This window comes from Sciurus vulgaris (genome assembly GCF_902686455.1).
Source record: "Sciurus vulgaris genome assembly, chromosome: 10".
NCBI lineage: Eukaryota > Metazoa > Chordata > Mammalia > Rodentia > Sciuridae > Sciurus > Sciurus vulgaris.
In genome coordinates, this window is record NC_136470.1 from 128,105,817 (window position 1) to 128,119,360 (window position 13,544).

Below are 13,544 nucleotides of genomic sequence, written 5' to 3' on the forward strand. Positions count from 1 at the left end.
AGTCTGTGCCTACTCAAGTGCTTGCTCAGTGGTGCTGCCTTATTTTACTATAATGCCATGTTCTTAGGCAGAGTCAGATTTCTGACAGAAATTATTTAATGGTTGGTTCTTTTAAGATACCAATTGTGTGGGATAACAGAATCTTGTATTATATATTTTAGAGATATGTATCATTTACTGAGAGTGAGAAAAATCACCTAATAATTCAGTTATATGACCATGTTAATTTGTGCATTGGAAAAGCAACCTGCTAGTAGATATTCTGACAGTTACCATATGCCTGTTGGTACCATTTCTCATTCTCTTGCTGAATAATATCACAAATGTAGAACTTAGTTGTTTTCAAGACAATAACTAAGACGGGAAATTATCTACAAATCTTTTTTCACTCACCTTCTTTTGGTCTCCATATACCTATAGCAATGTGACATACTCTGAAGGCGGACTCTGAATATGAGACTTGTTGTAAGATCATGTGTGCTAAAGGCAATTCTTTTCCTTTCTCCATTGAGAACTTTTAAAGGTAAATGAACAATAGGGATCTTATCTTGTGTAAGATTTCTTTATCTTACACAAAATATTTATTATAACAGGTATGTAGAAGTTGATTGAATAATAAAGGATCTTGTAGTATGTTGAAAGCATGGTTTTCTGCTGCTTTTCTAGGAATCACTTAATCTCTGTGAACCTCAGCTTCTTTGTCTATAAATTGGGAAAAGTAGTTTCACTAATCTTATAGGGCAATTGTGAAAAGATTGAATGATGTGGTATACTGCCTGGCACATTGTATTCAGTTAATTGTTGACTGGGACATAAGCAGTAGATACTCAGTAAAGAGTATTTTCATACTCTTAATAATTTCTTAATAATTTACTTAATATATACTAAAATATTCATAAATACACCTTTTTGTGCATGTGAGTGGCACTGGGGATTGAACCCATGACACTGTATCACTGAACTACATCCCCAACCATTTTAATTTTTTATTTTAAGAGAGGATAAGTTATCGAGCTTGGCTTTGAACTGGATCCTCCTGCCTCAGCCTCCCCAGTAGCTAAGATTACAGATGTGTGCCACTGTGCCTGGCCAAAATATTTTTTATTTAATTATTTATTTTTTATTGTAAACAAATGGGATACATGTTGTTTCTGTTTGTGTTTGTACATGGAATAACAAAATATTTTATCTTAAAAAATTTTTTTTTTTTTTTTTTTTGGCAATGTTGGAAATCAGACCCAGGGACTTGCACATGCTAGGCAGGCGCTCTGCCACTGAAGTACACCCCAAGCCCTATATGCTGCAGTTCTTGTAGTATTTATCAGATTAAATGACAATAAGTAGCAATATCTAAAAGTGTTAGAAGTCAGTGTCGCCCTGTGCTGTTTTAATTTCAAGTGTTGCCTCTTAAAATTTTAGAGTAATGGGGAAACCTAGAAGATTAACTTATTAAGGATTTGTAAACTCAAATCTACGGAGACCAGGTTTAATGAAGTAAAGCCATCGCGGGATTATTACCATTTAGTGAGATGTGCCTTCTATAGTTTCTGCTCAGAACCATATTACCATAATTTTGATTTATTAAAGAGAAAACAGAAATATGTATTTGTTATTGTTAGTATTCTCAGTTTCTAGATGTTAATCACTTTTTTTTTTTTTTTTTTTTTTTTTTAATACTGGATATGCCAAAGAGAATAAATCTTGGGCTAGCCAACCTCCAGTTTGTGTTCTCCTTTTGGAGATGTGAAGCCTGAGGTATAGAAAGTTCAGATGTTTTTCCTAAAATAGAAATGAATGAATTCTGTAATAAAAAGCCTAATTAAAAAAAAAAAAAAAAACAACACTCTTCCCATGTATCTGGTTGTTGAATTACAGATTATCTTTCATTAGGACCCAATGGTTTGGGTGAAGGGAATTATGTACAGATGTCAGTTTTTTAGGATTTCTAGCCAAGGAAGAGCACTTAGGAGTAACTAAGTGCTTACTTCGTTTTAGGTGTTGTACCAAGTGCTTTACCTCAGTTTATGTTCAAAGGATCCTGAAGCTTCATAGTTGCCACTTTTTAAAACAGGGGATTAAGTCTAAGGATATACATATTGTTAAGTGAACATCTTGTATTAAATCTCAGGAGTTGGATATAGCTCAGTTGGTAGAATGCTTGCCTCGCAAGTACAAGGCTCTGGGTTCAATCCCCAGCACAACAAACAAACAAATGAACAAAAACTCAAGTGTCTGCCAAAATGTATTCATTTAACTTCTTATACTATACCAATACTGCTTATATTTTTAGAATTATTCTGTTGCAAAAATTGATATTAAACTTTAAAAGAAAATTTCTAAGACAATTTGATTATTACCATTAGATAGGATTGTCTTATTTATGTCTAATTAGATTGCACAATAGCATTTCAGTTTTACCCTATACTTGTCAGCACCACAGTCCATATTATATTTTAAGATGTGCATGTGATCGATTCTTTTTTACTATGTGTGGTAATGTTTGTATGTTTTGATATCTTTTTACCTCCTAAAGTTCTAATCATCTGTTAGGGTTGATATTTCTGTTATTAGGATATTATATCTGGAGTCCCTCAGGCCAGTTGATGCCAAATTCTGTGAATTATGTCTGCAGTATCTCTTCCATTTCTCCTACACTGACATTAACTTTTTTGTTTCCTTAGTTAGGCTCTTAACAGACATCAGAATAATTTTTCTGAGGTTATAGTTCTGACCACACAGAAACTTTTTAGTGACTTTTGTTGCCTACTGAATAAAGTTAAAACTCCCTTGCTTGACATTTTAGATTCCCTGTTCATCTCCAGACTTCTTTTATAATCTTATCTCTTTATTCCCCTTTCATCTCCTTTTATGCCTTCGCTGGTTTGTGCTATTTACTTCCTCCCTGAAGGTACCCCTCTTGTTCTCACCTCCAGACCTTGTTCACATTATGTCTTCCACCTGGAATGTTATCTTTTCACTCCTAACTTCTACATTTTGAAAATGTGTTGTCACTTGGAAGAGTTATTATGAAGATTGAATGAAATAGTATATGGAATCCCTATGTGTATGTCTGCTGCTGATGGGTATGCCAAAGTGATGACTAGTAAAGTGGAATTTTCTCCTTCATTAGAAACAAAGGGTTTCTAATAGAAAGCAACTCTAACCAGTTCAAGTAGAAGGAGACTGAGTAAAATGTATGTACCCATAATCCCACATACTCGGGGCTGAGGCAGGAAGATTGTTAGTTTGAGGCCTGTGATACCTTTCTGAAAAATTAAATAAAATAAGATAAAATGAAATAAATAAAATGGGCTGAAATGTAGCACAGTGGTAGAGTGCTTGCCTAGTATGCACAAGTGCCCTGGGTTCAGCCTCCAATACTGCAGGGAGAGAGGGAGGAGTTTAAGTGACTTATAGAATTTTTTAAAAGAACATAAAACAAGACAAAAAACAACCCAGACTCTAGGTGGAAGTTTTAGGAATGACATTAAAAGGCCATATTGCAGCTGAGTCATCATGAAATTTACTACCTCTTTTAGGATCAGAAAGGCTCCTGCACAATTGGGAAGCTATAATTTTTAGCTGCTTTTATCTTAGAACCTTGCCACCTCTGTCATGATTAGGAATGTGCTAGTATTAGGAAACAGCTGTTGGCAAGCAGCCACCTTCATCAGTAAGCTGTTGTCACTGCTGCTGGTTCAAGAGCCAATCCATCCCTACCTGTCACAGCCTGTACTTCAGAATGGATGCCTTATGTCTTCCTTCTTAATACATGTGAAACTTGTGACTGAATTCCTAAGACTTCTACAGATGCTGTTGTAGAACATGGACATCTCTATGACAGTGTTTTCTAGCGGAAGCAGCCTAAGCTCAACCACTTTTCTCTTCTGTTACCCCCATCCCCCCACACACACTAAGTGAATATGATTGGTGGGACTTAAATCACATCCACAATTCTAGCTGCAATAAAGGCTGGGAGATGTAGTTTTTATCTTTCCGTTCTCTGTAATATAGGAAGGTATATACCAAAGGAGATTGAAATGGCTGTTGAACACTAATCCTGTTTATCTACTGCAGTTATTGAACCTGATGCTTCTTAAGGTTAGATTAAGGATAGAGAGAAGCTGAGAAAATTGCAAATAATTCCACCAAAGAATGTTGAGAAATTGTTTGTTAGTATATATTTTTTTATATTGCTACTTTTAAAAAATAATTAAAATTGGTCCTCCACCTCCATCATAAGATAAGTGTTTTGTGCCAAAAGTTTCCTTATATTTAAGGTGTGCTTAGTGGGTAAAAAGCCTGAAAGAGGGAGTAGAAGAAACAATAGGTTACCTAAACTGAGGAAAGGTAAATATTATCAATGTCAAAGAGTGGTCAAATAAAGTGGGAACTGAAAAACAATCATTTGACTTGGTAGCACCTAATATTAGTGTTCTCAAAGGTTCTGGAAAAGAAGTGGGATCAGAAGCTAAATAGCAGGTTTAACGTAGGAGTAAAAGGCAGAGATCAGAGACAGAGAATGTGTTTTTAAGAAGTTTGGGTTTTCAGGGATAATAGATTTTGGGTTTTTTTCTTGTTCTTTTTTTGTTTTGTTTTGTTTTGTTTTGTTTTGTTTTTTGTCCAGTGCACTTGCTTCTATACCAGAATTGGCTAGAGCTAGTAAAGCCCTGTACAAATATCACATGTGAACTAGTACAATCTTTGGAAGTTCTTCTCTTTTGGTTTTTTGTATACTTGCATGGAATGTGTTCTCTTAACATATTAATTTGCTACTCAGAGCTATAATACATACAACATTACTTTTATTAATTTTCTAACCATTTGACCTCACTTTGAATTATTTTGTTTATAAAATGTCAGTTACTTGGGTCTGGGGTTGTGGCTCAGTAGAGTGCTCGCCAAGCACACGTGAGGCCCTGGGTTCGATTCTCAGCACCACATAAAAATGAAATAAAGGTGTTGTGTCCACCTACTACAAAAAAAAAAATTTAAAAAAAAGTTAATTACTCTTGTAGTTTGGAATTATGCTTTAAAATCCTGATAGCTGACTTAACATAGTCAGGATTGATTGGTGATCTGGGCATTGATTAGATGAATTAACTTTCAGCATATTTAATTTGAATTTAACCAGTGGTAGATTAAGCACAGATTATGACAACTGCTTTTACAGGAAGTGATGTTGGATGCATTTTTATATTATATAAAATATTATTCTAAGTAAATATCTGATAATGTCAAGTTCATTGGATTCTGGAGACCAAATAACTCCATTGTGTCCCTTTTAAAAGGGGGAGAAAGTGGCAGATGATATACACATTTATACAGTATTTTTTAAGCTGCATATAAGTGAATGAAATGAGAACATGTTCAGGGGCAGAAATTTAGTGTTCTAAAGTTCCATTGTTTATGGAGCATATTTATTATGATCTAATTTCAAATTCCTTTATAGTATAGGCCCTGTATGGTGGCCTACATGGACTTTTGACTTAAAAAAAATAAAAACCCCATTGGATTAATGCAGTGAGGAGATGTCAAAAGAAGAGAAATTGAGGGCTGGCTGAGGTTGTGACTCAGTGGTAGAGCACTTGCCTAGCACGTGTGAGGCACTGGGTTCGATCCTCAGCACCACTTAAAAATAAATAAAATAAAGATATTGTGTTCATCTACAACTAAAAAAAATTTTTTTTAAAGAGAAACTGAAAGAGAAGATTGAAAACAATGAAAATAGATTTCTTGAGTGTCCTGAGGGAATGATAGGAATGGGTAGAGAACACAGCTGGAAGGATGAGTTTCAGGTAAGAAGAGGAGGAATGGCTAGTCTTTTGAGGATGAGACCAATGGATACTGATTCAGATATGTATATTTTTCCTGGTAGGGAAATGTTTCATTTGTAAGGACTGAGCCTTTTTAGGCAATTTTGGGGTCATTTACAAGGTTAGATTCTTAGGTTCTGACTTGAATATAAATTTATTTATTCTGGATAAGTGGTAATTTAACATTTTTCTAATGTCTCAATAACAAATTTAATAACAGATGTTTACTGATACTTTTCCATTGGTTTTCTAGTTTTAATTTAAAAAATTTGTTCACAGATTTTTTTTTTTTAATAGATGCTTCTTAAGTTTCTAATTGACTTTAAAATATATTGGTCTTAATGACCTTTAGCTTTAAGGTTGATAAGCAAAAGAGATTAGAGTTTATCTAGTTTTCCTAACCTTATCAGGAAAACTGTATATCAGTGATTTTGTGAAATCATGCAACTACTTAGCAGGAGAGTTCAGATAGGAACATTGGTTTCATGATTCTTGGGATTAACGCTTTTTCCTTAAGCCAACTCCCTTACTTAGATTATTATAGTAGTGTATGATTTCAGCTCTTGTGCTTTTTGTTTGTCTTTTTGGTACATGAATATCTCACAAGAACTTTAAAACTAATCATATTATGTTCTTTAATATTCACTTCAACAAATATTTCTCAAGTGTTTGCTGTATGCCAGCCACTATTTTAGATCTTTAGGTTCAACAAATTCTCTGGCCTCAAGAACAGAGGACCTAGAAAATAAACTCATAATTAAAAATTAACAGGTTTAGATAATTATGAATGCTATCAGGGAGACAAAACAGAAATAGAATATAGTAGAAGGATTATCAACTTTAGATAGAATAAACAGGGAAGGTTTCTCTGAAGAAGTAACATTTGAGCTGAGATGTGAATAATAAGGAATTACCAGTGGAGTAGAGCTTTCCAGGCAGAGACCCCCAGGTTGAACAGGCTCAGTATGGCTAATGAGTGGAAAAAAGTGATCCTGGAGAGAGCAAGAGCAGAGCAGGTCAGAACAGACAGTTTTTATGACCATGAAGACGGTGGTAGAAAAGTGGGGTTTTACTCTAAGTGAAATGGTGTGGTATTGGAGCTGGGTGGTGACTGATTTGAATCATATGTTTAAAAGATCACAGACTGGATGAAGTGGCACATGCCTGTAATCCCAGTGGTTCTGGAGGCTGAGGAGGATGATTCCAAGTTTAAAACCAGCCTCAGCAACTCAGTGAGGCCCTAATCTATTTAGTGAGACCCTGTCTCTAAATAAAATATTAAAAAGAGCTGGGCTGTGACTCAATGGTTAAGTGACCTGCCCCTGCGCCCCCCCCCTCCCCCAAATCACAATGCTTAGTGAAGAATGGATTGTAGGAAGGGTAATAGTAGAAGCAGAAGCACTAGTTAGGAATCTGGTGTTGTCCAAATGAAAGATTATAGTGACTTGGATTTAGGATTTATTTTAGAGGTTGACTAGGTTTGCTAATAAACTAGATGTGTGGTGGTAGGGAGGGTAGTGGGAGGATGGTGATTAAGAGCAGGAGATGAGGGGAAGAACATGTTTTAGGGGAGGTAACCTCATGGTTTGCTGAAACTGGCTAAATTTGAGGTACCTACTGGATATCCAAGGAGACAAGTGAACGTTCACACGGAGGTCAGGCAGAACTGGCAGGTATCAGATTAACACCTTCTACTGCAGGAATTCACATACTGAAGGAAGGGAATGTCGTCCAGAACTGAGCCCTGAGGCATTTGCAACATTGAGAGGTGAAAAGTGTGAGCAGAGGACCAGCCATACAGGAGGGAAGTCAGAATGTTGTTTTGTGGAAGCCAAGAGAAGAGGACATTTTAAAGAGGAGAGGCATTTTTTTAAAATATTTTTTTAGTAATAGATGGACACCATATCTTTATTCTATTATTTTTTTTTTTTTGTGGTGTTGAGGATCGAATCCAGTGCCTCACACATCTGGCAAGTGCTCTACCACTGAGCCACAACCCCAGCCCGAGGAGAGCAAATTAAAGAGGAAAGAATGTTTAAGGTTGGATATGATAAGGACAGGGAAATGATCTTTATATTTAGCAGTTTGGAAGGTATTGTTGCCCTTGGCTGAAGCAGTTTCACTGTCATAATGGAATCCAGAGCTGACTGGAGAAGGTCAAAGAATGAATGAAAAGTAAGAAAGTGGAGGAGATATTGACTGGAGATGATGCTTTTGAGAAGTTTTGAGAATGGAGTCTGGAAATGGAATGATAATCAAGATGAATAAGGTAGAGTCATAGAAGATTTTTTTGTTTGTTTGCTTTTTTTAAAAAAATTGAGGAACTCCCATACTTGTTTATATGAGAGTGGGAGCAGTCTGGTAGAAGAGAAGTTTATACTGATTAAAGTCCTTGAGGTAGTGCTGGTGGGATAGCGTGGAGAGCACAAGTAGGGGAATTGCCTTTCACAGAGACAGGGATGCAGTCATGTAATATGACCTCACATGTCCCTTTACTCAGAGCCCCTTCCTTCAGTCTTAGCAGTCTCAATAGACCAAGTTGATCTTTCTCTAATCACTACTTCTTTTTTCCTGTTACACACATCCTTCTGTCAGATTGAATTCATTGTATAGAAGTCTTACCATGAAACAGCTGGTGATGTGTAATGCCAATTTTAATTTTTGTACCAACAGGTGAAGCAAAAAATTTATTGCCATATCTTGGACCCAACAAGATGAGAGATTGCTTCTGTACCATAAATTTGGACCAGGAAGAAGTTTATCGTACCCAGGTTGTTGAAAAATCTTTAAGGTTGGTAGAAAAATTAGAAATTATCATTCAGAAGATACATATTGATTATCAGTGTGTATGTTTTCCAGATTGTAATCATCAAGAAGACTTTCTTCATTTGAAACTTTTATATTTGCATTTGAAACTTTTCTTTTACATTATGAATTTATTTTTAGAGTTACAGAATCTAAGAATTTGAAAGAACCTGAATGTTCATTGAACTGGACTAACTGCCTGTGCTTATCATCTTCTTGACCATGATGACAAATGATCATGTGGCATTTGCTTAGTAATGTTGCAGTGACCAGGGAGTTCATTGCCTCCTAAGTAGCTCATTTGGTCTTTGAACTATTCTGAGTCTTAGAAAGATCTTATGTTTAGTTGGTTAATGATTAGTACAAGAACCAACTATATGCTAATAACTTGCTGGATTCTTTTTATTTATGTATTAATTCATGTGACTTTCATCACCTCAGAATGTATTTTTCTCTTAAATCGTACCTATTTCTATCCCTTGTATTAGTGGGAAGCAAATTTAGTGTGTCTTTCACCTAGGCAGTCTTTCAAGTTTTTGAGAAGAACTACCATATTTTAGTCTGTTCTCTAGGTTAAATTTTGCCCATTTATTTTAATTTATCTCAGAGTACATCATTATTTTGTTTCTCCAAAGAATAAATTAAATTACTTCTTAAAGTTCATATATGTTGCTTAAATTAGTAGTATGTTATCAAGGAATGGACTCTTCAGTAGATTTTTCATCTTTTAAAGTATAATTGCACTTTAAGATTATCATAGTAAATTCTAATTTATAAAATGAGAACATGCCATCTCTGCCCTTAGCACTATTTGTGGACGTGATTCTGGTGCAGAACTGTGCTGGAAAGATACAGTCTTATTCAGGGATAAGAATTAAAAGAAGGGTACAGGGAGTTGTTGAAATAAGCATGTGGTAGGTGAAATATTACATGCCATAAATTATGTGAATTTTATTTCAGATCAGTTGTATTTCAGAGATATCTTTTGATATTTTTTCATACCCTTTTTTCTTTATACTTGCCTTTTTTTCCCTCTGAAGTTTGCCTTTGTATCTTTATTTTCATTTTCTATAATTTTGAATATATACTGAGTTCTTCACAGAGGAGGTACTGTATAAAACTGAAAGTAACTTTAGTAGCCCCAAAAGATTTGCAGTAACATACTTCAAATCTTTAGTTACAAGTCAACTGTCCTTTGTGTTAGAATTTTGGTATTCTTTATATTTGTAAATATAAATTTATAAATATATTTTGTTTTATATTTATAAATAATGAAAATTGAGTCACTGAGACTGAGTAATCTTTCATATGTCATAGAACATTAGAAGCAAAGCTAATACCATTTAAAATTTAATTTGATACTTTAATGTACTTGGATTTCATGTTGCACAGTGATCAATAAGATACAAAAGTAGCTTGTAACTGTCCATAAATTGGATACCCTAGTAGATTCTAATATGTAGCCTTATAAATGAGTAACTAACTAAAATCAACCCACCTTTTTTTTTTTTTTTTATAACCCTTTCTGAATGTTTGTGTAGGGAAAATGAAATCAGTTTTTTTTTTTTTTTAAGATCCTTATTTTTCTAACTGCATAGCAGCTTAATATAATTTCAGGCTAGTAGTGCTTATCTTAGGCAATTAAGAATTTTTTTTTAGTTGTAGAAGGACACAATACCTTTATTTTATTTTATGTGGTGTTGAGGATTGAACTCAGTGCCTCACACTTGCTAGGCAAGCGCTTCACCACTGAGCCACAACCGCACCCCCAGCAATTTTGATGTAGTTAGATAAGATGCTTCTGGGATTCTGGGTATCCTCTAGCGTTTTTCATTGTGGAATAGGGCAAAAGAATTTGTAGTAAAAACCCTTGCTTGCCTTGTTTTCATTTCAGTATCCTAGTGCTTGTGGATATTGTGATAAGCTGTAAAGCTGAAAGTCAGTAGGTACCATTCAGATCTTTTATAGGTTCTGAATAGTATCGTTTTTGTATATAGGTAAAAGTTTGATACTTTTTTTCATATTTTTTTTCCATTATACTTGCCTTTTTTTCTGTGAAGTTTCCTTTTATGTCTTTTAGTTTTTATTATTTAAAATATCTGTTGAGTTCTTCATAGGAAAGGTATGTGAAACTGAAAATACTTTGCAGCCCAAAAGAATTTGTAATAAGAGATAAGCTAAACCTAGTACAAATCCTTTTAAGAAAGAGGTAGTATTTAAATATTAACAGCACGCTACTGGTGCTTCAACCTTGTTGAAAAGTCTTCTTCAAATACATTGATTAGTTAATTAATTATATAAAGATGTGGGCAATCAAATGTGGAGGTTAGGTTGTCGATATTTTCATGCCACAACAATACAGGTAATTTAGTAATTCTCCTATTCTTATTTGACTTTAGAATGTGCTCTAAAATAATATTTGAATGTAGATATGTACTATATAAAGGAAATTCTCTATTTTATAATTCTTTAAAGTAATACAGAGAGAAATATCTACATGTCATCTTTACCTAATAGTTGTTTTTGCTTTGATTTTTACGTTGAGACTAACTAGAAGACTCCAGTTATTTTAACAAACCAACTTTTGAAAGTAGTTTGCAGAAAGGGGAAATACTGGGGAGTTACATTGGCCAAGTTATGTTGTTATACTGTGTGTATGTATGAATGTGTAACAACAAATTGCACCATTATGAACAACTATTTCCATTTAAAATATGGAAAAAATATCGGTTATGTTTGAAGTGAAAATTGTGCAGAATTTAACTGAACTTTATAACAACTAAAAAACTGCATCAGCCATTTTCTGGGCAATGTCAGAATGATTTCTGTAGTAGTATTTTACTTTGCATTTCAGCTTTTTAAATTATGACTTCCTAATATTGCATTTCATGGTGATATTTTTAAACAATAGTTTTGTAATTTAAGCATTCTTGAGAAAGAAGTATTCATAAGAAAAGATATCTACTAGGATTTCAGAGATTTATGTCTTCAAAGAGGCATTTAAATATAACCAAATAACATTCTTAAAATGAACTTATAAAAAATAAACTGTTTAATAAGAGAAAACCCTGCAACTTTGGGGTAGGCAGAGTTTTCTTAGAATGCAAAAAGCACTGATGATAAAAGAAAAGAACTTAGGTTCCATTAAATTAGAGCCTTCTATTCAAAAGTCACTGTCAAAAAAATTAAATGATAAGTCACACCTGGGTGAAAATAGTCTGACAAAGGACTTAATCTGGAATTTATTTAAAAACAAAGCAAAAACTTAATTCAGTAAGAAGACAGTCATTGAAAATAGAAAAAACTTGCACATGTATTTCACAAAAGATCATATACAGATGACCAAGAAGCATGTTAAAAGATATTTAACATAATTATTCATCAAGAAAATGCAGTTTTAAACCATTTCTGTCACTGTAGGTTCTACAACATAATCTGTAGAGAGAGAACTTTGGCTGACAGTGACCAGTATGGCATGGGTGATAGCAGAAGGGTGCAAGAGAAATTTTGGGGGGAGAGAGAAATGTTTATATATTGATTAGGGTAGAGATTACACATGTGTATAAATGTGTAATGTCACATTCACTAGAATGGCTAAAATTAAAGACTGTCAGTTGATCTAAAGCAACTGGAATGCTCATGTGTTGCTAGTGAGGAGAGTAAAATTGTACAATTACCTTGGAAGATAGTTTGACAGTTTCTTACAGTTTACATTCACCTGCCCTTTAACTCAGGAATTTTACTGTGTTACTTATCCAAAAGAATTAAAGGTCTGTGTCTGGAAAATGTTTTATATAAAAATGTTCATAGCAGCTTTATTTTTAATAGCCCAAACTGGAAAGAACTCAAATGACATCACTAGGAGAATGGAGTGTGGAACACAATGGAATATTTCACAGCAGTTAAAGCAAATGAACTACTGTATATTAACAACATTGGAAAAAACCTCACAGACAAACCAAGGGAAAGAAGCAGAATACGACAGTACATACTGTATGAGTCCATTTATATGAAATTCTAGAATAGAGCTGCAGTGATAGAAATCAGATCTCTGGTTGCCTGTGGTAGGTGTGGTAGGGTAACTGCAGAAGGGGATAAGGGAGCTTTCTGGGGAGAATAGCAATATTCTATATTTTGATTGGGTAAGAGTCTACACAAGCTTATAAATATATCAAAGGTCACTAGCCTCGACTATAAATTGGAGTTTATTTTATGTAATTTATCCCTCAATAAAGTTGCTTTAAAAATAGCCTGTTTCAATTTTTAAAATATATTTTTAAAATAACACTTTATATAACATTACTTGCTTTAGTAATATGTATGTTTGTATTTTACATACATATTATTTAGGTGGTATGTATTATTGTGATTAATACAATTTTACATATTTAAATATTTTGAAGACTGCTGGTGGTGTGAGTGACGTGGTCCTCAACTCTCGTGTAAGTCCACTTTAGGTTATCATGCCCCCAGGTAATGACTGTCTTCTGTCCACAGGACTTCTAAAAAGCTCTTTGTTTAGAACTCATCCTGGCAACCAAGATCTCTTGAGTTCAACTTGGTTTGTAAAGGATTTAGTTGAAACTTAGCATTGAGAATTATTTTGAGGTTTTTAAAGGTCTTTTCAATGGAATTTTAGTATGTAATTTTTATTGATTTTATTGAAGACAATATCTTTTGAATATTAATAGTATTGTTAGTGGTAGTAATAAGTTATTTTTTAATTATTTGATATTATTTGAAGGAATATACTTTCTCCCCTTTTCTTTCTAGTCCATTTTTCAGTGAAGAATTTTACTTTGAGATTCCAAGAACTTTCCAGTATTTGTCTTTCTATGTTTATGATAAGAATGTTTTACAACGAGACCTTCGTATAGGTAGGTACTATTCATGATTATTTTTTGTTACAAAATTGGTGTTTAT

At 33.9% G+C, this 13,544-nt stretch overlaps 1 protein-coding gene across 6 annotated transcripts in view; it reads left to right on the top strand.

Annotated features, from left to right (window-relative positions):
• The window catches only part of RASA2 (RAS p21 protein activator 2), a gene marked incomplete at its 3' end in the record, with an annotated part of 109,828 nt that overhangs the window by 11,796 nt on the left and 84,488 nt on the right, over nt 1-13,544 (top strand). For 5 of the 6 annotated variants that reach the window (XM_079100375.1, XM_079100376.1, XM_079100377.1 and 2 more), the window contains exons 2-3: nt 8,490-8,607; nt 13,395-13,498. In XM_079100375.1, the coding sequence (XP_078956501.1) occupies nt 8,490-8,607; nt 13,395-13,498 (222 nt within the window). Of the gene's footprint in view, nt 1-7,474; nt 8,086-8,489; nt 8,608-13,394; nt 13,499-13,544 lie in introns of those variants that run through there. The other variant, XM_079100380.1, reaches the window with a different exon arrangement.